The 25,925-nt window shown below is 39.6% G+C and overlaps 1 protein-coding gene across 1 annotated transcript in view; it reads right to left on the bottom strand.

The window, feature by feature from the left end:
* The window catches only part of LOC134535594 (ribose-5-phosphate isomerase), a 28,354-nt gene extending 21,925 nt beyond the window's left edge, over nt 1-6,429 (bottom strand). The window contains exons 1-3 of the mRNA XM_063374802.1: nt 6,035-6,429; nt 3,577-3,637; nt 1,669-1,784 (exon numbers count right to left, since the gene is read on the bottom strand). Coding sequence (XP_063230872.1) covers nt 1,669-1,784; nt 3,577-3,637; nt 6,035-6,262 — 405 coding nt within the window. The 5' untranslated portion in view covers nt 6,263-6,429. The remainder of the gene's footprint in view (nt 1-1,668; nt 1,785-3,576; nt 3,638-6,034) is intronic.
* Nucleotides 6,430-25,925: the final 19,496 nt, after the last annotated feature.

The raw sequence follows: 25,925 nt of genomic DNA, 5'->3' as shown, positions 1-25,925 counted from the left end.
CAGGGGTCATTCGATAAATATTTTGACATTAATAATTAAATTAAACATTGTCATGTGTCTCGTTCTTTAATTACAGGGCAAAATGCCAAAACGGAAAATACTGTTGTATGAAGAGTCAGCCATGGAAGCTGCTCTTAAAGATGTAGCGAATGGTATGAGTATAAAACGAGCAGAGGAAAAAAATAGTGTGCCAAGAAACACATTGTACGATAAACACAAAGGCAAATCGCCCTTGGGTAGGAAGATGGGCCCTGATTCATTTTTAAATTTTACTTCTGATACCGCATAACATGCTATGTTATGTTGCAGCAATGAATTGAGTCGTATTGCGTACGCGTACAGTATGACGTCGCGTAAATAATAATAAATAGAATATAAACAATTAACAATATTTGACAATTAAACAGTTTTTGTTAACCAAGAAACAATTAAATCTCATTAGAGCGGCTTTATTATATCTCTTTTAAGATAAGAACAAAAAAAAACGTGAAAATACGCGATAGTGAAAAACAAAAACACACATATTTCTAATTTGCAAAAAAATACTTTGTTACGTTGTTTCTGTTCCAATCTCAAACTTTGTCTACACACATAATACCTTTAATAAACAGTAAAAAAACTTAGACGTGGAATTTACAAATTATACTTTACTTAATAAACAAACATCGTGCTTTGTAACGTAAATTCATCGAATATGCGCGCGCATGCATAAAATATACGAGAAATGCGAGTAACAAAATGCAGCCGTGTGTAACGTTTCGTTACTCGTTACTAGACGGCGCACCCGTTACTCAGTAACGAATACATACGGTTTGCTACAGCTCTATACATTTTCATGTTAGTTGTGCTGTCCCTCTTTGTTCCATGAGTGCTGTAAGTAAATTCAAAATTTAATGAGGATTATTCATTATATCACTAAACGGTCTTTATGAATTGCCATTTTGATGTTTAAAATATAGTACCAAATAAAATTTGAAGCCCAAATAGTACAATACTATCATTCTGGATCCATGAATTAAAACTAATGCAGCCGAAATCGCACATGACGACTACTGGCACAAACATGTGACGAACACTGGCAAAACACGAAAATTTGCATGATGACTACTGGCTCGAAATCACACTTTTTTCAAAATTATAAATCTACAAAAATTATTTGTTTTTATCGAAGAGTGTTGGATAGCATTGTAGAGTAAAGTTTGAGGTTAAAAACAAACATGTAGGGGCAGTAATACACCATGAGGTTATGTACACAATTTTTTTTTCTAAAACTCTTCTTAGCATGACGACTACTGGTACATTTACCTTAACTTACATTTCAGTGCTACGCGGTGTTTCAACATGCAGTTCAGTTTTATCACAATTCATGACATTATCTTGTCTCTATGCATAATGTACAAAAATAATAAATAATAATAAAAATATCTTTCAACGTTTTGTGAGGATACAACAGCTTCATAACATTATCTCCTGCCAACTTATTATACATATGCAACAAAAAATGCTAATATGCGACATATACCTACATGATAATATTTATTTGTTGAAAGATTACTTAGGCGGGCCATGAATAGCGTTGCTGCTAGCCGGATCCGGCCCACGGCCCAGTTGGCCAAATAATCTGCTCTAAGCAATCCATTGAAACAGGCCAATACAGTGAACCAGTACCTCTGGGTGAGCGTCCAGTTCACCGAGCGTCAACTTGTACTGCCGGATCAGCTGTTTTGCCTGGAACGATGTCGGCACGCACACCAGCCGCAAGCGCTCCTTCTCCACTCTTTCAGCTAAGCACATAAAGCTCACATTTTCATCAACACAATCCATTGAGACATCATCACCCTTTACTTTTAACATCCATCTGTCCAGCATCCTAATTAATGAACTATTTTTTTTCTTATAACATTAGATTATTATTATACAAGAAGTTCAGGAAGAGTTCACTTCCCAATTTGGAACAACTTTCAACTTATTGGTATTTGTCAATTTCAACTAACAATTCTATCCCCTTAACTAGGCTATATCCGTCTTTCTCAATCTACCGATCATTTTCTATCTCTCTCATCCAATTACATCTATCTCAATTTTTGCATACTAACTGCATGCTTAACAGAAGGGGAAAAAAAACATCATACACAAGCAATTAATTTGGAAGCATACTTCCATCTGACTTATCTTACGTTAGAATGGAATCTAATGATTCTAAAGAAGAAAAAAACTTCAATTGTAAGGGTGCCATACCAAAATGTTATACAATCTGGGGAGAAAAAAAAACATATTTAGAGTTAAATGAAACTTACAAATGCTTGAAATAGGGCACAAACAAGAAAAAACACTAAATAAATCATATTTAAAATTAAAAACTACAATGAAAATAATTATTATTATTATAGTAGCATCACATTTAACAAATTAACCACTGGACTTAAAACTTTTTTTATATGAAGATGGCATAAATTTTCAGAGCAAGAGCACTGTAAAGTGTTCCTCAGATAGTATCACTGTAAGTTATGTTCTGTTGTAACATTTTATTTCTGACTAGCTATAATTATAAAATAATTAAAAATTCTTACTGGCAATAAAAAAAAGTGAATACATAAAAAATTCTGAATAATTATTATGTAGCATGTCACTTTGCAAAATAGTACTTCCTTTATAGTGATGTCTAGTAACACTAATTTTAGGTAATTAATATTTTCAAAACAAAAAATCAACTTAAATTAAGCTGCATTGATAAATTTGCTTCACATCCAGTGGCTTTCTGCCCTTGTATCCCCTCCGGACATCCGCTGAACCTTCGCAGGGTTGAATGTCGGTACTATATGTGTGTGCACTGCCCTGTATGAGCCTACGGTTTTGAAGTCTTATTACATGTAATGTATTTTGCAACTTCTGTTGTTATTAAAAAGTAGAGTTTTATATAATTTTCTTATTTCTATTTGCATTAGGTGCCCAATGTCACAGTCATCAATATTACAACCAGTACAATTTCTTCAGTTTGAACTGAACTGGTCTGAGACTCAAGATTCACACTCCTGGTATTATGACATAGAATCAAATGACTAGATGTAGCTTACACGAATAGGAATGAACATGTGAACAAAGATATTATGTGTAACGTTCAGTTGAAATATTACATGCTCATACAGCTAAGCACTAATTTTAAACTAACCATTTTGCTGTTGTTATAAATCCAGTTGCTCTTATTCATTACTGTTCATCACAAAAACACTCAAAATATAACTTTTCAAAGGAAAATCTGTCTACTTGATGTCATAAAAACCAATAAGGGGTCATAACAGTAACTGAAAAGAACACTAACATCTCTACAGTTCAATTAACAAATCTTCCAGATTCTGATTTTCCTCAAGTGTAAAACTTTGATCTGCAGACATGTGTGATTCTTGGTATACTCCTATATATACTCAATCCCTACTACTAAATTACATCTCATTTCCAATATGTCATGGTTTAGCAAGGGAACACAAGTTTGTTTTTTAAGTACAGTATCACCATAATTTCTTCTGGCAGGACACTGGGAGGTTGGTAGGTAATGTTTAATTTATACCAATGCCTTACCTAACCTTTCCACAGCATAAATAATAGTTGAGCCACTCCCTATTCCAATTATGTCGTTGTCCTAGAACAAAACCAAAAGGCACAAAACATGACTCAGCAGTCCAATCAATCACCAAGATCCTTTATACATGCGTTTAGTTATATACTTATGGTTTTGTCTCACATTCTGAGTTTGTCTTTAATTTTATTATTATAATTGTTAAGATGTTTTCCTGTCATTTCTGTATTCCAATACCTAGTTATCTCAAAATTTTATTTTGGGTCACTTATTTTTTCACCAGATATTTTATAAACTTTATCCTCAAACGCAAGTAACCGTAACTATAAACAACAGTGTGATTTTTTTATGGCCATAAATAGATAACATTAAGTAAAAAGCTCTTAAGAAAATTTGAGACCTAACAACAAGAGACCTATTGTGGTGAATTACCAGTAAAACCCTCAAATAATAGTAATGACCATAAAATGAAACAGGCAACATAGTGTGTGAGACTGAGCCTTTACCGAACTGGAAACCCATACAAAGGTAGGAAATTAGTCTAGGTTCCTGAGTGAGACAGGGGGTATATCTGCAGAGCAGAGCCAGTTGACAGCGGTCGAGGATCAGAAGGGAGGGAGTTGAACAGGGAGAGGGAGAGTAAGGTAGGTAGATGACCAAGCAAAAACATAACACATATTTGAGAACATTAGAGTGTGTGATGAGAAAATAATGCAATACTCAGTTGGACAGTTCCTATGGTAGATTAGACGCAAATGGAATGAATATAATGGTTGCCATAGAAACACGGAGCCCTGAATGATGCTGAGCAGCTGAGGACAAAGTATCATAAAATATTTATGCGGGATATTAATATTAAAGGTAGAAAGATGCTCCTGGTACGACTGGGTGAAGAAAAATTGAGCTGAACTGTTCAGGCGGATTAAGGTTAAGAAGGGATGAATAGTGAAACAAAAGGGAGAGAGGCAGGGTCTTGGAGAGTCCTTAAGTACTGCCCTAGCAGCAGGTACCTTTTGGCAGGAAGTGTTGCTTTCTTCCAGGTGCTGTATCATTGCCACTGAAACTATAAGTTTAAATAAAAGGTAAATATGTAGGGTAACGGTATATGCGAAAAAAATGCTAAAAATCCCAAAATACTTTCATTCTATGCTCTTTCACTTCCTCTTTTCAAATCAACCGGCGGAGATAAGAAATTCCAAATACTTTAGGAGATATGGAATTTTTTAATTTTGAACATGTAGAGTAGCGGTATTTGCGAAAAAAAAAATTCTAAAAATCTGAAATTACTTTTATTATATGCTCTTTCACTTCCTCTTTTCATTAAAACCGGCGGAGATAAGAAATTCCAAATACTTTAGGAGATATCGAATTTTTAAATTTTCATCACAATACCTGTGAATTCAGGCGGCCACCATTGTTTCTTGTTTACGAGACGAGTATGATTTTTTTTTTTCCGCGACGTAGGTGAACGACTACATTGTTGCTTGTTTAGGAGTATCTATTAAAATCTGAAAATATTATTATTATAGTTATGTTATGTTAGGTTAGCTACATTAAAACACTTTAAAACACTATGGACGGTTAGTTAGGTTAGTATAGCTACATTAAAATAAACAGAGAAATATAAATATTAATAAATAAACCTGAGGTTGGCCAAAGGTAAATTGTTCGGGTGTAATCGGGAATGGCGAACTTTATGTGCATCTTGATTTACCGTTCGTGAATGCCTAATTAATTAAAATGGTCAATTAGGTCAGGTCAGTTACATTATAAATACTTTCAAACTAAGCAGACATTAAAAATAATATAAATTAATTTTAATGGTTGTTTAGTTTTAAAGTATTTATAATGTAGCTGACCTGACCTAACAAACCGGGACAAAGGATTAACGGTAGGAACTCACGTAATTTTTTTTTTTTGCTTATTACTTGCGCAACAAATAAAACATTAAAATTTGAAATGTTAAAACTCACCTACGTTAGAGCAGAGGCGGCTACAATTCCTTTGCCATTAGTAGAAAATGATGTAGTCGTTCTACCTACGTCGCGAAAATAAAAAAATCATAAACGTAAACCAGCAACAATGGTCGGTATTGTGATGGAAAATAAAAATTTGATATCTCCTAAAGTATTTGGAATTTCTTATCTCCGCCGGGTTTATTGAAAAGAGGAAGTGAAAGAGCATAGAATAAAAGTATTTTCGGATTTTTAGCATTTTTTTCGCATATACCGCGACTCTACATATTTACCCTTGCATATCATTTCCATATGTGTACTGGGCTTTATGGTGAATAGTGTAAGGAAATTTAGTAAGAAACTTAAGTGAATAAAATATATTCTAAAATGTAAAAATGTTTCATTTCCCGGTATAGAGAAAAAAATAAATTATCCTGGAATTGAGAAAAGCTTTAAGAAATTTCATGCAACGACTAATGTCAAAAAAATATATTATTATTATTACCTTGACGTAATCATCAACGGCTTTGAACGCAGCCGCTTTCTTTGCTACGTCCAAAACACCCATAATTTTTTGGTGGACTTTACTTGTTGCACAAAACGAATCAATTCTAGGTCTTGGTAACTTTACCACAAATGAATAGTCACGTGCAGGGACCAAACAACCACGAAAAATTTCAACACTCCGTTTTGAAAATTTCCATCGTTTCACTTCCCACAAACACCACGACATTGCATATTTCCCACGGCCATACTTCTCATTTATAAAAGTTTACGTTTGCCATATTACAGCTTTGTTGAACTTTAACTATTTAGACCATTATTTCATTATTTGTAAACAAAATTGACCTTTGTTCTCTTTGATTGCGTGTGTTCGTGTGAACGGTACCATTTGACACTCTACACTAAACAGCAACTTTGCGTTCTTAATGTTACGTTTGAAATTACAACAATTATATCGTTCATTACGCTGACATAATAATAATTTAAACAATTGCTACAAATTATTTTGACGACACTCCCGCTGCCTGATTAAGTTTTGAGTGAATTTTAAGGTGAAAATAATCTCAGGGGGCAAAAAAGGAGGTTCGACCTCGTGGCTGCAGGCAGGAGTGCGTCGCGATTTTAAACTACCTGAGCTGTTCAGGCCACCCAGGATGTCTTAAAAATAAAAGGAAAACCGACTGAATAGTTACTGCACTTTATTAAGACTGATACACTTGCTTGTCCAATGCCTGGCCGAGTCTGTTGTCAGACCGTCACTTCTCGATTGGTTCAATACATTGACGTTGACCGCGAACAGGATAGGTTGCAAACTCGTCTATAATGATTTATCCAGTTACCATTACTACACGGGATGTGCACTCATTAGAGAGATGCTTGAACAACGTTTTGTTTGTGTGCACGGCCGTAAGAGCGCTAGTGTGCTCACTGCTCAATGTTTGTTTACGATTCGTTGCCAAGGCTCGTTTGTAATGGCGGAAATTTTTCTTTCGTATTTTTGTTTAGGACAGACACCGACCGCCAAGGCTCCTCTATGTCGCATAGACCGCTATGCCTCATCAATGTCTCGCAAAGGCGTGTGCACCGAACGCGCTCAAGCGCGCAGCAAAGTGTAGTTCGTGCGACGAGGCGAACGCCAGGCAACGAGTGTTACGCCGGCGGAAGGATCCGGCCGGGTGTGGCATATCCCTCCGCCGCACTACAACAAATTAATTTATGTATATTTTTCCACAGGTTTTTATTACACATTATTTTCATCAATTAATAATTCAGTCCTTTCAAAATCATGTTTCACTGTGCGCTTGGTCCCGAACCTGGCCGGTTCAGTTTCCCGCGAAATTCACACGTTTCCACGGGAGGCCTGGCGGGGGAGGGGGGTCGCGCGCGGCGACACCAGCAGTGTCCTTCAGGAGCGCCGACAGGCCAGCAGCCTGCGCGCAACGCGGAACCATCAACCTTTGCGTTCACCGACATGTAGTTTCAATAGTATATTTTCTTAATCATATACGTACAGTTCCGCGGCCAGCCTCAATCTACCATGAATTATTTCACTTAATTAAATCAGTGCTCATTTCTACATAATACGTGAGTACTGTGGGGAGTCTACGAGACTTTACGTCGGCGCTTCACGTCCCAACTTAGCTTACCATCTAACTATTTTTGGCCTGCACGGGGCAGCCAGAAGGCGACACGTGCCACCGAATGTACTAACGAATCAGTCCCTGGGACACATATAGGTATCACGTAGAGTCACCGGAGACACGGGCCTACGTGCCACTAGCCCAGTTTATTAAGTGTTATGTAGTAGTGAAATGTTTGCTCGTCAAAGTGTAATCTGTCATGTTAGAGTTTAGGTATCACCGCTGCACGGTATCGTGCCACCAAATGTACTAACGAATCAGTCCCTGAGACACATCTAAGTATCACGTAGAGTCGCTGGAGACACGGGCCTACATGCCACTAGCCCAGCTTATTAAGTGTTAGGTACTAGTGAAGTGTTTTGTTCGTCAAGATATCGTTCGTAATGTTAGAGTGTATTTTTGTAACCGCCACATCACGTGTACAAGTCCGCCCTTCACGCGCATTAAAATCGTGAGCCGCCACTGAGGAAGTGAGCTGCGCGTGTGACTAGTCGCGTCGGTAAAACTGTTACGGCCAAAACGGGCAGCACCATGTATAGGGCTGTGCAGTAATAAATTCATCAAATATCTTCCAGAAACTTTGTGTTATCCTTCAGGCGTCCCGAGTGGCCATAACAGCTCGGGGGGGCCTACTGCGTTAACCCCTACCTCAAGCCACAAGGCCGAACCCTCCCTGAGATCTCGAACCCAAGCAAAAATCGCGTAAAAATCATAGGAGGTAGCGGGGACGGCGTCAAGACTTTAGGTTATTTGCGTGCTACTTGCTTATTGCTTCATAGGTGGAAACTGGAAAATATCTGGCGTTTATTTATTCAATTATTTATTGGCCATATTTTCATTGAGGTATGTTGTTAAATAGAGTATAAAATTACGTATTAAGTAAAATACAATGCCGCCACGTGTACGAAAATGCTAGCTTGTGACATATGTGGTTTTAGCATAAATAGCTACTTAGGTCATTCTTCTATCAATGTTTACACTGATGTCGTACCAACCATGGCCGTTAAGCCCGTGCTCCGCACCGCCAGTATCGTATCCCGTTTTCGGAATGCGCCCCTTGCCCAGCCAGATTGAGTCAGGCGAGCGCCTCGGGCGTGACCCCAATAGACGTAATGAAATTTAAAGGTACGGAACCCCGGAGGCTCGAACCCATAATTCAATTAAGGCGATTGGTGCGCGGTAAAAAACGGTCACAGGCCCGAAAACAATGAATTTTGTATCATATGACCACTAAAGAGTCTAGATGCCTATGTGGGTGACCGTTACTATGTAGGGAGGTCAGGAGCTTAGTTCCAGCTCGTCAGTGGCGAGATGGCCTTCATACAGGAAGGGTGTCGCTGGTGGTCGCTCTGCGGCCTGCTATCTAGCTGTAACTAACAAAACCTCGAAGATTGTATCTCGCTCTCCCTCTAACACACAGCCGATAAGGTTCTATCGTGCCCGGAGGAGGGGAAGGTTTAGCAGGTTTCTCTTTCACTCATCCTTCGCCATGGGGAGGCGGAATGGATTATTTTTTGTCCGTAACTGCGCACATGTGGCTAAGAGCTAACCTCTCCACTCCCGCACATCTTCTCACTCAACTCGCTCGTTCTCTCACACTATTTCAATTAATCTTTTCAAATCTTCAACATTAATACTTTAAACCATTGCGCTTCCTACGGATTAATTATATTTCATGCACGTGCCCGAATTCAGCTGCAAAAAAATAAAAGGGGTAGTCAATTTTTTTCTTCAAAAACCTTCCGAAACACTGTGTGTTAAAAAACATTCTGAAAGCCCATTTTTCTAGATAAATGGAAATTATAAATCACCTACGCCACAAGGAAACATTGTGCTTTAATATTATGTAAAGAAAACACCTCTTAGTTTTATAGTTATGTAAAGGTGGTGTAATGTGTTTTAGATGTCGCACCATCTTATCATCCATGTAGAAGAGTTACCCGAAAAGCTAACAAGACTATTGCCATGAAAATGGAAATATGGTTAAGGAAATATTTTTCAAATGTTTGTAAACAGTAAACAACATATTGACGCCGTCCCCGCTACCTCTGACTATTTAGACGAGATTTTGTTAGGTTCGTGTTCTCAGGGAAGGTTCGGCCTTGTGGCTAGAGGTAGGGGTCAACGCAGTAGGGCCACCCGAGCTGTTGAGGCCAATCGGGACGCCTGAATAATAACACAAAACCTCTTCAGATAGTTGGTGAATTTAATACAGCACAGCCCAATACATGGTGCTGCCCGTTCTGGCCGTAACGGTTTGCCCGACGCGACTAGTCACACGCGCAGCTCACTTCCTCAGTGGCGGCTCACGATTCTTATGCGCGTGAGGGGCAGACTCGTATACGTGACGCGAAAGTTACAAAAGACACTGACATGGCACACGATATTTTGAAGCACAATACACTACACTAATACCTAGCTCTGGATAAACTGGGCTAGCAACACGTAGGCCCGTGTCTCCGGCGACTCTACGTGGTGACTAGGTGTGTCCCAGGGACTGAATCGTTATTAAGTTTGGTGGCGCACTGCCGTACGACGGTGATACATAAGCCCTGACATGACGAATTACACTTAGGCGAACAACTATTCCACTAACACATTACACTTGATAAACTGGGCTAGCAACACGTAGGCCCGTGTCTCCGGCGACTCTACGTGGTGTCTAGGTGTGTCCCAGGGACTGAATCGTTATTAAGTTGGATGGCACGTGTCGCCTGCTGGCTGCCCCGTGCGGGCCAAAACTAAGTAGCCTGTAGGCTAGGTTGGGCGTGAAGCGCCGACGTAAAAACACATACTCTCCCCACAGTACTTACGTATGACGTAAAACACTCATCTCGGAGCACTGATTGAATTAAGTTAAGTACCTCATGGTAAATTTAGGCCGACCGCGGAACTGTACAAAAGGTTGAAAAGAAATTACACTATGGAAAACTACATGTCGGTGAATGCAAAGGTTGAAGGCTCCGCGTTGCGCGCAGGCTGCCGGCCTGGTTGAGCTCTCGAAGGACACTGCAGGTGTCGCCGCGCACGACCCCCCTCCCCCGCCAGCCCTCCCGCGGAAACGTGTGAATTTCGCGGGAAACTGAACCGGCCAGGTTCGGGACAAATCGCACATTGAAACATGAGTTTGCAAAGACTTAATTATTAATTAATAAAAAATAATGTTTAATAAAATCCTGTGGAAAAACATAATTATAACAATTTGTTGTAGTGCGGCGGAAGGATATGCCACACCCGGCCGGATCCTTGCGCCGGTGTAGCACTCGTTGTATGGCGTTCGCCTCGTCGCACGAACTGCACTTTGCTGCGCGCACGGGCGCGTTCGGTGCACACGCTTCTAGGAGACGTTGATGAGGCATAGCGGTCTATGCGACATAGAGGAGCATTGGCGGTCGGCGTCAATATAAAAAATCTTATAACTGTAAAATTAAAATACAAACAACCCTATAGCAAATTTAATTTCAATATGATAAAGTCTATAATAATGTTTACAAGAAACGAAATTGCAATAGCAATACAAAAATATCGCAATTTTGTTACATTGTTAACATATATATTATTTTTAATAAAGGCAATAAAAATGACACAATCAATATTTGGAATACAATAAATACCTTAAGCCTACATAATTGCTGCGATATTCACAATAAATGATTTTCTTAAATATAGTAATTAAAAAACATCGTAAATAAATTATGAACATACATATTATGGTGAAGGAAAGTGGACACTATCACACTGAAAAATCTTAGAGGGTAGTTTTCCTCATCTTATTTCTTTCTTTGCGTTTTTGGTCTTGTTCGTTAAAATATTTCATGTTCAAATACTTGATATGCATATACGTTCTTGTCCTGACAAAACAGTATATAACTTCTTCTGGATATTTATTTTCAGTAGTTCCGCAAATAATTTTAGTCAGTGATTCAAAAATCCGCTCTTTTTTGCACAAATTGTTGCCATGAACATTATCAAAACACATTTCAGCGATCTTTATTAATTCAAAAAATTCATTAGTGGGACATTTTAAGTTACCCTTTGATTGTACATGTATCCAGCCATCGTCCTCCGAATTGAAATCCGTAGTGCTAAGGTCAGGATATTTATTTCTGAAACGGTGAGCTTTATAGCCAGAAACATATTTCAGCCCTTCAAGAGAAATTTCGTCACTTGAAAGGGGCCTGGCCTCTAAATCTAAGTCTATTTCTTCCATGTCAGCAAGATCTATTTCATTTAAAGGTGATTTCTCTTGAAATGTCTTTGTAAAATACATTTCCTTGCACAAAAGTAGTTCTGTAATTTCATTCTGATAAGCACTGTCCTGTTCCATTTCATTTGACGAAACATCACTTACCAAACACATTTCGTCTGTCTTCTCATCCGTGTTTTACCGTTCAGCAAAAACTGCTGCAGAATGTTTTCACAATATGTAGTTTATAATTCTGTATTTAAAGTAAATGGGTGACAGATGCGTATTTTGATGTCCCATACCTCTAATATACGGAGAGAGAGAAAACCACTCTAACACATCATAGTTCAGTTTAACTGTTAACAAATATTTAGGTTAACAGGTCCTATACATATTTCCGAATGTTTTACTGACTGAGTTATACTGAACATTAATTAAATTGATTGCTGATATTTATACTTTTAAACGAAATTTTGGATTTATCATTTTATGTAAACTCTAATGCGTTAAAAAGTGTAACGCAACACTACACACAGGTAGTGATGTCTAGTGCACTGCCCTATGCACATTAGTTAACAAAAAAATAAAATGAAATATTAATTACTGATAAATAATACCTTGATGTGATACAAGTAACACATGCTTATCTGATATTTATCTCAATTAAAATACGAAATAGGAAGACAAAATAATTAACTTATTTTAAGACTGATTTATTATGTACTTACACAGTACAGTGCATTTTGAAGACAAATGGGTTTTAAGAAGCGAAAATCGTACTCGATTAAAGGATGGTATGGTGTTCGGTATATTAAGGTTTCCCTCAAAGTAACGGTTTCACAATGCTTTTAAGATATTAGTTACATCCCAACATAAGTTTAAAACATTTCTCTTAAGAGTGTGCTTTGTAGCATTAAAAGATGTGCCTTAATTATTTTGCAAATTTATCATTGTTATGGTGACGATGTCAGGGGTTTTCGTAATTTTTTTTAGAAATATAGTACAGTATTAGCAAATACGTTAAGAACTAATATTTTATTCACACAGAGAAAAGAAATACAAAATGCTAAAATTTGGCGTTTGTCTTTTTATATACTATATAGGTTTGTTATTATATGTGTGTTGTAACATGTATAAAAATGTTAAATATATTCAACAATATTTGGTATTTATATATATTAAAAAACTTTTATGTACGCGACTTGAAACTACGTGAAAGGTTTTCAGTCTATAAAGGCCTATTCTATGATTTTTTTTTAAATTATTAATTCTTATGCAAACAATTAATAAAATTGAAAGTTTCTTACATTGTCAGTATATGCATAGCATTACAGTTATTCCAAACAATTCTCTACCAGTGTTTACCAAAGGTTTGCATGTTACATTGGTTCTTCTATTAATAATAGAGGAAAAGGTGTAAAACGGGCACAGGTGTAAATATGGACACCCCTCAAGAAGAGGATATTGGAAATGCTGCAGACTGGCGGCCAGTAATGTAAACAGCGGCCATTGTTGCTATATGATAGCAGCAATCAGTTGGAATCTTTATTTCAAGAAGGGTGGAAACAGTTTCAGTTAATGTGTGAATTGGTGTTTGTTCTGGCCTGCAAACCTTTGGCAGGTATGTGAAATCGTTTTATTTTCATGTACTTTGTGTTAGTTCAAAATAAATTCACAGTGGTCTTCGGTAATCAGAGATCCTAGGCTACCTATAGAAGCACCCCTCTAGTCGAGCATGCTTTTAGGTTATGTGAGGTAGAGGCCATCTTTCTCTGGTGATGATGGTGTAAATAGGGGCACTCTTCACTGGTGTAAATACGGGCCTCCATTTAAAGAGTGCCCATATTTACACCATGTTTTTTCATAAAATTTATCTTAAACAATTATATGGACATTTAAAGTTCTCCTTCCTCAAAGCATGTGTAAGATTTATTTTATAATATATTGGGTAATGTGCAGCATATAACATTATAAACATTATCTTATTCACTTAGTAAGAGCTAAAAAAATCAATGTGAGGGCATTGTAGCAGTTTTTCCCCATTGAAATATGTAGTAATTATTTTCTGGTTGTTGCAGAATGCCAAGGACTAAGAAGCGCTATGAATGCAAGAACAAGAGGAATCAGTGGGATAAATCTCAGATGGTACATGCTATCACAGCTGTAAAAGCAAAGGAGGTTTCTGTGAAAGGTGCCGCAAGAAGATTCGGAGTACCACGTAGTACTCTGCAGAGATTTTTTAAACTTGATAAAAGCCCCGAGCAAGTGGTTCAAGAGTCAAGGCTTGGAAGTAAACCATTTTTTAATGCAGAGCTCGAAAAAAAAAGTTAGTTTCTTACCTCCTTGTGATGGAGCAAAACTTTTTTGGGTGCACTTTGACAGACCTGAGAAGAATGGCATATTTAATTGCCCAGAGAAATGGCTTGACAACCCCTTTCAAAAATGGAGAGGCAGGACGAGCTTGGGCTGACCTTTTTCTTGTGAGAGACAAGGATCGGCTATCAATTCGCAAACCCTGTAGAACATCCTATGCTCGAGCTTTGGGTTTCAATAAAGAGAATGTAGCTGCTTTATTTGATCTCTTGGAAGATACTTTTAACAAACACTCATTTCCAGCAGATCGAGTGTATAACGTGGATGAGACGGGACTGTCCATTGTCCAGAGCAGAATTCATAAAGTGATAGGGATGAAAGGAAAGAAACAAATTGCAGCTCTAACATCCGCAGAAAGAGGGACTACATTTACAATTATCGCAAGCATGAGCGCTTCGGGTCATTATGTCCCACCAATGATAATTTTCCCTAGAACAAATATGACCCATGCTCTGATGAGAGGATGTCCCGATGGTGCAGTTGGTAGAGCCCATCCTTCTGGATGGGTTCAAAACAATTTGTTCACAGAATGGTTCACTCACTTCATTGAGAAAACATGCCCTACTGAACAAAGGCCTGTTTTACTCATCTTGGATGGTCATTATAGCCATGTTCGTAATCCAGAGGTAATTGACTTGGCAAGGCAGAACCATGAGACTATCATCTCGCTTCCTCCTCATTCCACCCACAAATTACAGCCCCTAGATAAAACTTTTATGAGGCCTCTGAAGTTGTACTACAGCGAGGCAGTGAGAGTATGGTTGCAACAGAATGGGCATCCTCTCACACCCTATGATGTTATGGAGGTTTTTGGCAAAGCCTATGTTCGTGCCCAAATGGCTGAGATAGCAATAAATGGGTTCAGAGTAACTGGAATATACCCTATGAATCGCTATATCTTCAATGACGCTGACTTTATAGCTGCTGAGTAGGTAGCAGGAAAAACTTGCTCCATAGTGGCAAATAATGTTTCTGAATCATGTGCTCCTCTACTTGCTTTCTCTGGACCATCAACATAATCTGCCTCTCCTTCAAGTTATCCTGATATACAAGCACATCAGGCTCCTTCTATGCCAGTTGATGAGGCTCTTGAAACACCAAAATGTTCCACAGGAACTTCAAATGCAGTTTCACCATTTGACGTATCTCCTGTCCCCAACATTAAGAGGAGAACCACCACTCGGGGGTGCAAAGCAGCAAGGGCCACCTTCATCACTGGATCACCATACAAGATGCAATTGACCAAATCGCTTGACGAAAGTGCTCACAAGAAGAGGTCGTTGAGTTTTCCCGGGGCAAGAGACCAGCCAGGAGGTAGGGGCAGAAAGACAAAAGTCCTTCAGGAAAAGAAAATTCAACCCACGAAAAGCTACATTTCATCATCAGACTCATCAGACTCCAGCGACCCTCCCCTTGTTGACAGCGATAAATTAAATATAAATGATGGGGATACACCATATTCGAGCGATGCAACTTGCATCTTTTGCGATATGAAGTTCTCTGAAGACACACGTGGAGAAGTGTGGGTTAAATGTGTTATGTGCCAGATGTGGGCACACTTAGATTGTGCCAGGGCTGAAAGAGACATTTATGTTTGTGATTTTTGTAAATAATTTTTGGTGTGATGTTCTGTGTAACATTTTGAATTATTTATATATTTTTAAAAAGGTTTAAAAGAATTTTTTTGGAGAGGGCCCATATTTACACTCCATTTTTCTAGAGGCATTTTTTAAAGCTTTCTGTAAATCTTTGTTTTGGAATTGAAATAATAGATATTAATAATAGTTTTGCCACCTATAATGTAGTAAACATGTAATAGTAGATAATGAAATTCAATAATCTAGAATATTTTTAAAATAAATTAACTTTAAGACAATAAATAAATATGGTGCCCATATTTACACCTTTTCCTCTAATAATAGGTTTGTAATAGATTAAATGAGGTAAGTAAGAATTCGTTTTTATAAACGTTGTGTATGAAATTATAAATTTTGAGACGTATAATAACAAAAAGAAGTGCGTTCCGAAGACAGATGTCGGTAGTGTTACCCACTGAAACATTATTCCCACTTCAACTCTCTGTAAAAATAAAATTATGGGGTTGAATGCGTCAAAAGGGGTATATAAATAAAATTTGAGGCTTATTCCTTATTTCATACGCTGGTGTCCCCCACTTATAATTGCAAACAAAATTTTTTTCTCGATGTTGTAATTTACTCTGCGTATTCACAAAAATTTTTGGCAGTAAATAGGTATTTAATTTTTAAAAATGAAAGCATTCATGTTTCGAAAAAAATATTAAAGCGATGTGGGGGGAAATGTTTACAGATACTTCAGTAAAATTTTCAGTTTGATTGTTTTGATAGTTTCGGAGCTGTTGCGAGTTTAGTTTGGAGGACTTTTCGGCCGCGCGAGGCAAGTTTGGCTCGTGTTCGTTTTCTTCCAGCGTAGGAAGCAGGGAACAAACGCCGATACCCGGCTTCACCTCGCATCCTCTGCTGGCCTTCCCTGGTCCTCTCTAGATGTATTACTGTATATTAGCTCCATGAGCGCGACCTTGACAGACCCTTCGTTTCTTCGGCCTCCTCTTTCGTCCTCCCTCTAAACCCCATTCTTCCCCCTCCCCTCCCGCAGGCTGCGGAAAGCCGGCCGGAGCTCCGCCGGACTACCTGGTTCCGACAAGCGCCGCTCTCAGCGCCACGTCACGGGGACATTCTTCCCGGCGGCGAGAGTTTTACACGCAGCACTAGAACTGTCACTCCAGAGGGCGTGTTTTGAGTCGGATCGTATCAAAAACAAAAGGATATGAAAATATATACATAACTCAATAGTGTTCTGCCAATTATGTTTTCATTTTCATTTAAATTTATTCTTTAAATCGCTCCTTAAGTAGTCCAGCAGTGATCAATGGAAATTGTCAATATTAAACCATGCTGGAGTGATCAATGCCAGAGGTCATTTTAACGGGAGACACGCATCAATCTGAGGCTGAGTCTAGATCACGTTTGCATGTACAAATAAACTCTTTACATTATTTTGTAAATAGATTACAGAGGCGCACACGCTTTGCTGAGGCCTTGGTGGAGCAAAACAGCCTGTGCGACCTGAAGGAGCACCAGCAGTCGGCTTCAAGAAAATTGTTATCAATAAATACAAGCAGACAGTCCAGGTCTCCAAGTATCATTTGTTCCATTTGTCTACCAACTGTGAAAACCCAGAAAATCGGGAAAATTGTGGAGATTTGAGCCGTCTAGGGAAAAACACAGTGAATTTCTAATTAATTGTGGGAATGTTTTGTTCTGTTGGTAATGCCTTAATTTTTTTTAATGGGAGAGATTTAGCCTCTTAATTTTATTAGGAGCACCATTCCATGCCACCAGGCCATTAGTGAATGTCTCTGTGAGAGAGACCTTGTTGCTGCATTAGCACGATGGTATGACACCCAGAATGCGATGTAACAGATGCACATCTAGTCCTTTCATCTTATTTAAACTGCCACCAGCAATATCTAACTTCACAGCTAAGACAGTTATCCCCTCCTCCCCCGAAGCCCTAGGAGTAACTAAAAAAAAGGTAGCTTCACAGTGAAAAAAATGTTGCCCCTTACACCAAAGCACCAAGTTGCAGCCCATCCTCTCCTGTACGCCCCTTCTCATCCCTTTGTACCTTTCCATATCTCCCCTGCTCATAGAGCGATAACAAAGCAAAGTCACTGCGCTTAATCTTCTTGACCTCTCTGGAAAGGTTGGAAAGGTATATGGTTACAGCCCAAGTCTAATAAACGAACATTGTAATGAAAATTGTATTTGCTTTTCTTATAAAATCATGTCAAATTGTCTTGGTACTCATTAAAAGATATACTTGTGCAGCCATACCAAAAACTAACAGAAAATAATATACAGAAACCAACAAAAATATAATAGGAAACAAGATTTTCTAATGTATTCAATGTCATAATTGGCAGTTTTCTGTTGTAATTCTCCATGTATATCTGTGATCCCTGTTGGTTTCTGTAGTAAGCCATTAAAATGGTTTCTAATGTTTTTTCAGTGGGTTTTTACTCTGTTGGGTTAAATTAGTTTCTGCTGTAAGACACTCCGTTGGGGCTGTTGTTTTCTGTTGATTTATGGTGATTTCTGTTGTAAGACATTCTACTAGTATAGTTTGTTTTTTTCTTGCAAGGAACTCTTTTAAGGTGTGGTTTTCTAGTGTTTTTTTTTTATTCTATTGGTTTATGTTGTTTTCTAGTTTTTCATTGTTTTCTGTTTATTTTTGTAGTTTTCTGTTGCAAGGCACTCTTTTGGGGTCTGTTGTTTTCTAGTGTTTTTCATCGTATTCTGTTTGTTTTTGTTGCATTCTTGAATTCCCATTCTGTTACATTAAGTTGATTGGATTCAATGGGATTAGTTTGATATTGGAGGAATCTACTGTATTTGGTTTTTATATTTTAGGTTTTGTTGTTTTTTTTTGACGTGACAACGTTTAATAAATCGATGAACGCCGGCTGCACGCACGAAAAAGTGTCCCACTACGGATGTCCCACTACGGATGTGTGCTGTTCGCTCATTGTACGCATGCGTGGCATCTCTCTTCATGCTCATTGTACGCATGCGTGGCATCTCTCTTCCACTCGATTGGAATAACCATCGAATTGACTTTTCAATAATATTTTCGTCGTTTAAATTATTAATATTATGTAATTTAACGATCGTCCACCGATTTTCAGCACAATCGGTGTAAACAGTCAACCGTTTACAGGTTGATTTCATTATCTCATGTTTATTGTAAATTAATTATTATATTTAAATCTGTTATTGTATTATAAGTTGTACCAGCAATCACACTAATAGGGATAGCTAAGGCCAGCCAGTATGTTTAGTCTTTGGAAATTGCAGCAGTGTAATAATTTATTGTCCTCATTTAATTATTCTTTGGACGCCTATTCCTTTTTCTGCAAGCTTTACATGAGTTAAACACAGGTTTAATTACCGTACATTGGATTTTACTACAACTGCTGAGTATTTCTTCCTGCTAGTTGCGAGCTCGCTGGTTGCTACAACAATTCCTGGGAAGTTGAGGTTGAAAAGGAAGGAATAGAAGGGGATTCTAAGACGCCAGGTTCGAGAGAAGACGTTTCCCTTGCGATGTGTCGCCAAAACCCTGGTGCCCGCAAAGGAAACAAGAAGATCGTGTCCGCTACTATAGTTAGATACTATAGTGTAAACGGAGTATTCAGATAGGAGAATTCTGAGTTCATCTACCTCAGAATACAGGGTATACGCCTTAACACGACATACGCGGCGTTTCGCGAGTGCTTCCAGCATCGCGACTTCTACCTCTGATTCCTGCCATCTCGTGGTGAGAACTTTCCTTGTACCACGTTTTTCAGGACCATTTTGGTGTCGCCGATCCAGTCAATGAGTCGTAGCCTACGGCAGTCGTAGTGGATTAGAACTCTATTGCAGCGTCCCTTTCTACAAGTTCCTGCGACCATACACCGATCTACCCAGCAGTCCTGAATGGCCGAAGAACCTGCCCTACCCCAAATTGAGCTAGTAGGTACCGGTAGTTGCAAACCTTGATAATTCAGTAATGACGGTGTAGTATCGAAACTGGACCCAAATCCATTCATGTCTGGCTATCTGTATTTGGTAGGTTATTTAAAAGCTGGTACAATATTAGGATAATCTGAACCTAATCTTCCTAGTCAAATTTATTTCAGATCAATAATTTTCAGTTTCAGTGTTGTACATATCTATGTGTTGAAATTATATCAATTATAATATTACAATACAATTAATACCATTTGATATTGCTTTAATTATTAAATGTTATCAGTTTTGGTATTAATCGTACACGAGTACAGTCAACCACCATACTTTGCCAGCCATTTAACATACATTACCCTTAACATACACTACACCGTACTATCATCTGTAATTACTCAAACACAAGTAACTGTGACGTGTTAACTGTGTCAAACGCAGTTGTAATAGTCATAGACAGAGACACGTTCGCGCCACATCGGTACGGTTATTTAAAAGTAATGTTGAAAATTCAAATACGTTTTGAACCAACAATGGTGTTTTACAGTTACACATAATAATTTAAATTACACCCAGGATCTTTTGCAAAACGTTTTAAAAAATATTGTAACACATAATAAATAAGTTTGGTGTATTTGGGATGCGTATTGTAACCAGTCCAACTGTTTACAGTTATATTATTACTGTTTTTATTATTATTGTAACATTAATTGTATATTTCATGAGCCAATATTATGTATTTAATCATTTTATTGTAAAGAGGACAACCAAAGTATAACAGATATCACACATCTTATTGCCAGAGACAACACACTTTTAACTTCAGGGTCTTCTAAGCATTATTCTTTGGAAACTTTATTCATTTGGTCATAGTTCAGCACTCTTACACGCTAACATCCAAGTTTTATTTCACTATGCAGATTAATCGGTTTGCTGATAGCTATAGCTCCTTGGTTGCTAGGGACTGAAAGTAAATAGTTATAAGGAGGAAGGAAAGGAGAGACGCCATCGCCAGCTTACAGCGGGAAGACTTTTCTCGGGCTGGGGCGAACCAAAGCCTTGGTTGCCGCCCGAGGAATTGAAGATTCGCGTCATCCGCGGTCGTGTACTATCTAGAATTCTCCATTCTACGAGTTGAGGGAATAGTTCTGGACTGAATAAGTCTTAGATAGGGAGTATCGGCGACAACGAGTGCCAACTTCCGCGTCGGTCCCGTTTCGTCCCGTAGTGGTTCCGGACGACTGATGTCAGCGCCAGCTACGATCGGCCACGACGATTGGTGAGACCAATCCAAATTAAACCAGACTTTTTAGGACGAGAGGGAAGTCGATTCTTCAGCCAGACACCCGGCTACCTCAGATCTTCTGTAGTTCGCCAATTACAGCTTACAGCGTCCAGTGTTCCAGCGTAGCAGCAGACCACCTGGAGGTCCTGGGAAGAGAGCCTCAAGCCTCCGACAGCGTATAGCTAGACCCGGCATGGTATTCAATGTGTTCCAGTGACGTCATTTGCATTTAATTACCGACACCTAGGTTTGAACAGAAGTTAACATACAAAATATATTATTTTGGTTGTCCTTGCGTAATTACATGTTAACAGTAACTTCACGCCCATATTCAAGAACCCATTAAAATAATATGTTTTCCGGCTATTACTTTTTCATTTATAACAAACGTCAGTTAATTATAAAAATGACCTGGACATAAGTAATGCAAATTTCCACTAGTCACATAACAATACCAAATTTCCTTTTAATAATTACTCTCTGGACAGTAACACAGTGCAGTGACGTGCTATCTGGATTATCAGTCTGGTAGTCAATCCAGTAGCAACGTTCCTGATATCCACTGCGAAGAGAATAGGCGCCAAAACCCCGCAAGAACACACCAAATAAGTTAGAGTGGCTACCACAACTTGGAGCCAACGTATACTACAGAAGCAGTATTAGTTTAAAGTGGCGATCCAACTTAGGGGCCTCGACGAGGGTCTACGCACGCTGGACGAGCTACTTAAATTGCAATTGTGTAGTTTGCTGTAGAGTAGCATATCAGTACGTCGGAAGCACAACAAGATGGCCGACGAAGGTATGTATTTCTTGAGGCACAAAAAGACCAGCTCTGACAAGGAGGAAACGGCAGGCGAGGGCCAGAAAGAAATGCTAGGCTTTGTTGAAAACGAAAACAAAGAGTACACACCCGCACTAAGCATTGAGACAGGTCAGGAAATTACCTTTGCTCCCGAACCCGCGCGCATAGAGGAAAGTAACGCTTCCGAACCAGTTGTGCAGGCAGCTAAAGAAAACACGAATAATATTTCCACGGAGGATTTGATGCGAGCCTTGAACGAGGTTACCAAACAAAACAGGTTACAGTCAGAAAGACTAACTAACGAAATGGCTAGACAAATTAATACTGCGTTAGAATCCAAGCGTGTAGAAGTAACCGAACATATGTCTAGCGAAATGGCTAAGCAGAGGTCGGAAGCGGCAGAACAAAACAGGTTACAACACCTTGAATTGATAGACAAAGTAGAAGCTAAAATTGGTGACGTAACCAGACAACTAGTTACACAAATTCGCGACACGCAGGAGGAAGTTCATAACATTCGTGAAACGGTAATGAACAGATTTGAGGAAATTGATGCGCAAGTAACCGAGTTACAACAACACGTAACTAACACAGAAACTACGTGCATAGAGGTTGCAAAACGTACTGCAGAGGAGCAGGTCAACAATTACGTTCAGATTAGCGAGACACAATTCACGAACATGAATACCGCGCTATAACTACATGAAGCGAATAGTACAGACGATTTCCGGACCGTGAACAGAAAATTAATCCAGCTCGAGAACTGCGTGCAGCGTTTATCATCGTCTGGAGCGGCAGCGCATACACCGATAAACGTTGAAACAACGAGCGCGTCTGCGGCGGAAACGATGACGTCAGCACAGCGAGACACGTCCGCGCCGTATCACCAGGCTACGCCTACCTCCAGTTCGCAATACGTGATTGCTAACAATGCGACAGGACAATCTGTAATAGTAGTGGATACAGCAGCCTTAAATCACCCCGCTAGGCATTGGTCAGATGAAATGCCTGTATTTTCCTCAAAATCCATGGAAAATCCACGTAAATTTATAAAATTATTTGAAGAGTACGCAGAGAGATTTACTCTTTCGGACACAGAAAAATAGAGGTGTTTGAACAACTGTTTAAAAAGTACCGCGTATTATTGGTGGGAAGTTCACCAAACTTCCATATCGTCATTTGGACAGTTTAAAGCAGTTTTCCTACAACAACACTGGAGCTTAAAAATTCAGGGGAATTTACGCGCTCAGTTACACGGCGAAAAATACGATCCAAAGAAAAACAAAACGCTCGAGGCTCATTTAAGCGACATGTTCGAGCGTACACGTTATCTAGATGTTGTCATGAGCGACGATGAATTCGTGGCAATGATTCTAGGCCAACTTCCGATGCGTTATCAATTACATTTGACAGGTAGAAGCTTTGACGGCATAGCAGATTTCAGGGAACAGCTACTCGCATACGAAAGGCTCGACCGTCAGAATAGAAATAGCCAACGAGAGGAATCGGAAAAATCACCGGTAAACAGACAACCACCACTGTATCAGCCCTGGAATCAGCGGCGTAATGACAATTATCCAGACAACAACCAACGTAAACAGCCGCACGTGAACAGTCTAATTTGGGGCAAGAATAAGCCAGCTCATAGACGAAACACTTGGTATTCAGGCCGTAACAACAACGATGTTTACCATAGAGGTTCGAAGTCACGCGAGTTTGAACACCCAAAACACAACCGCTCGTGGCGTAACAGCGAGGAACGCAGAATACAGACGCGGAGGAATTATTTATGATTCAACGCCTAGGTGAGAAGGTAGGGGCGAACAGTCTAGAACCCCGCCTACCTCACCGAGACGGCCACCCAGGTCGCCGCGCTATAAGGACGACAGACAATCGCCCAAATATTCGAGTAAAAACAACAACTCGAAATATTATTATGAAAATCTAGGAGAGGCGAAGTCATCCGGTAGTCCGCGGAACCGACAGCTACACAAACCAAACTCCCCTAGCAAGTTATTGGTTAACCAACTGAGAAGTGAAGCCGCCGGTAATAAAGCTATTCAATTCTCACAAAACACATTCCAGAATCAACCTTCATCTTCATCGCAGTACACAGGGTATTTTGCGAGACAAGAACCCTATCACCTACTATGCAAATCCACAAGGCATAGAACCGATACTGGCTAAGTCTACATCAAATACCGTGACTTTTAGCGCCGGTAATAGCCAGGAAAATAGAAAGTTACACTAGAAGAGGTCGGTGATGGTACGCCCCGAGCACCGATCGTGAATAGTAATAAGGGGTTAATCCTAATCCAAGACAGTAAGAGGATGTGTACGATAGTAATGTATGAAAATGAGAGAGATTTCTTGTCAAACGAAGATGATATTGTTACTAAAATTCCAGAAGCATTTTGTCCGGAATTAAATTTACTTGTTTGCGGATTACTCACACCTGTGTTATTGGATAGTGGTGCTGAGATAAGTTGCATTAGCGAAAGTTTAGTATCTGCAATTGAAGATACAGCTTTTAAATTACCTATATTACCCATTTCAAGTCTCAAGATATTGGGAGTCACATCTAGAGCAAGCCCAGTAGTGAATCGACAGGCAATGATTACGATAGAAGGATTGGGACACACTAAAACAGCTAACCCATTGATCGTTAGAGGTCTAGCTAAACCAGTCATTCTAGGAACAGACTTCTTAACAAAGTACGGCATTATACTAGACTTTGGAGGATGGTTAGTAATTACTACTGACAGCACTGTACCAAACACTACAACACAATGGCAGGTATCTGATAAATTAGTCGGATTGCTACAGCAAGAGATAAAGCTGACGTCGTACCGACCATGGCCTTTAAGCCCGTGCTCCGCACCGCCAGTACCGTATCCCGTTTTCGGAGCGCGCCCCTTGCCCAGCCGGATTGAGTCAGGCGAGCGCCTCGGGCGTGACCCCAATAGACAACAAACCAAATTAACAGTCACCGCGGCCACTGGCCTTAATTAAAATGCCCGTGAATGTCGGAATAGGAGAAGTCCCTCTAAAACAATTCACAGTGGGACAACATGGTAGTAAATTTACAGTCGCCAACTTGATGTCACATTTTAAATAATTAAATACATTAAAACTATTGTTAAGCCTTAAGCACCAATTACCAGGTGCTACATTTTAATTAGGCACCTGGAACATGTTTTAACTGGTAATATAGTAAATTAAATTAATATAAGTTTTTTGACGCCGACTCACAAAGAAGAGAAAGTTTCTCTTCCTTGCGAGGCGGCCATGTCCGGCAGTCTCGAACCACTCCGCGCCGGGAACAGACGTGTGTCCGTGGGCAGCATCCAAGTTTCTTTCATTTTATTACTTTTTATTCTGTACTAAATCTTTAAATTTAAAAACCTTTTGATAATTCACCGCTGCCCACGTGGACTCGGCGCGTATTTTGCGGAACCGGGCCTATCCCGACCGTCTTCAGTGTGATACCGCGATACGTCTCGTAGCACAAAACGTACGGTACTGGCCGACTCCAGCGAAAGTGTTTTTACTTAAGGACGCCGTGCATATGCCTGCCGGCTGCACACACGTAAGTGTTTCGCCGAATTTAGGAGCCCGCTCATAGAGCACCCCCTGCACCCATTAATGTTCGGCGCTGGCCGTCTCCAGCGAGCATCGACCCGCGTCCCGCGAGACTGCCGCGGTAACCATTAATGTCGCGTAGCGTTATGTTTTTTCTGTATTAATCGTGTAACGGCTAGACGTCGCCAAGTGTTGGTGAGAGTGTTTTGTAGCGGGACTAGATTAAAGGTAATTCTCACCAACTCGTGTATACTAATTTTCCGGAGTCTCCCGTCCTCCACACGGCCGAGCGGCCTTCACAGTCAAGAGAGAACCATTCAGGGTAGATTCAAGCCGTGTACCTGGCGGGGCACGCGGGGGCAGAGTACCCACGACCCAACATCAACGGCCTAGCAGTCCGCTAGCCTGGCGCCCCTCCGGACAACAAGAGCACTGCGACGCCCGTAGCGCCCGTCAGGTACCCCCCGGGCCTTTCACA

Source organism: Bacillus rossius, chromosome 1 (genome assembly GCF_032445375.1).
Source record: "Bacillus rossius redtenbacheri isolate Brsri chromosome 1, Brsri_v3, whole genome shotgun sequence".
Lineage (NCBI taxonomy): Eukaryota > Metazoa > Arthropoda > Insecta > Phasmatodea > Bacillidae > Bacillus > Bacillus rossius.
This window is presented reverse-complemented; position numbering and strand designations above follow the sequence as displayed.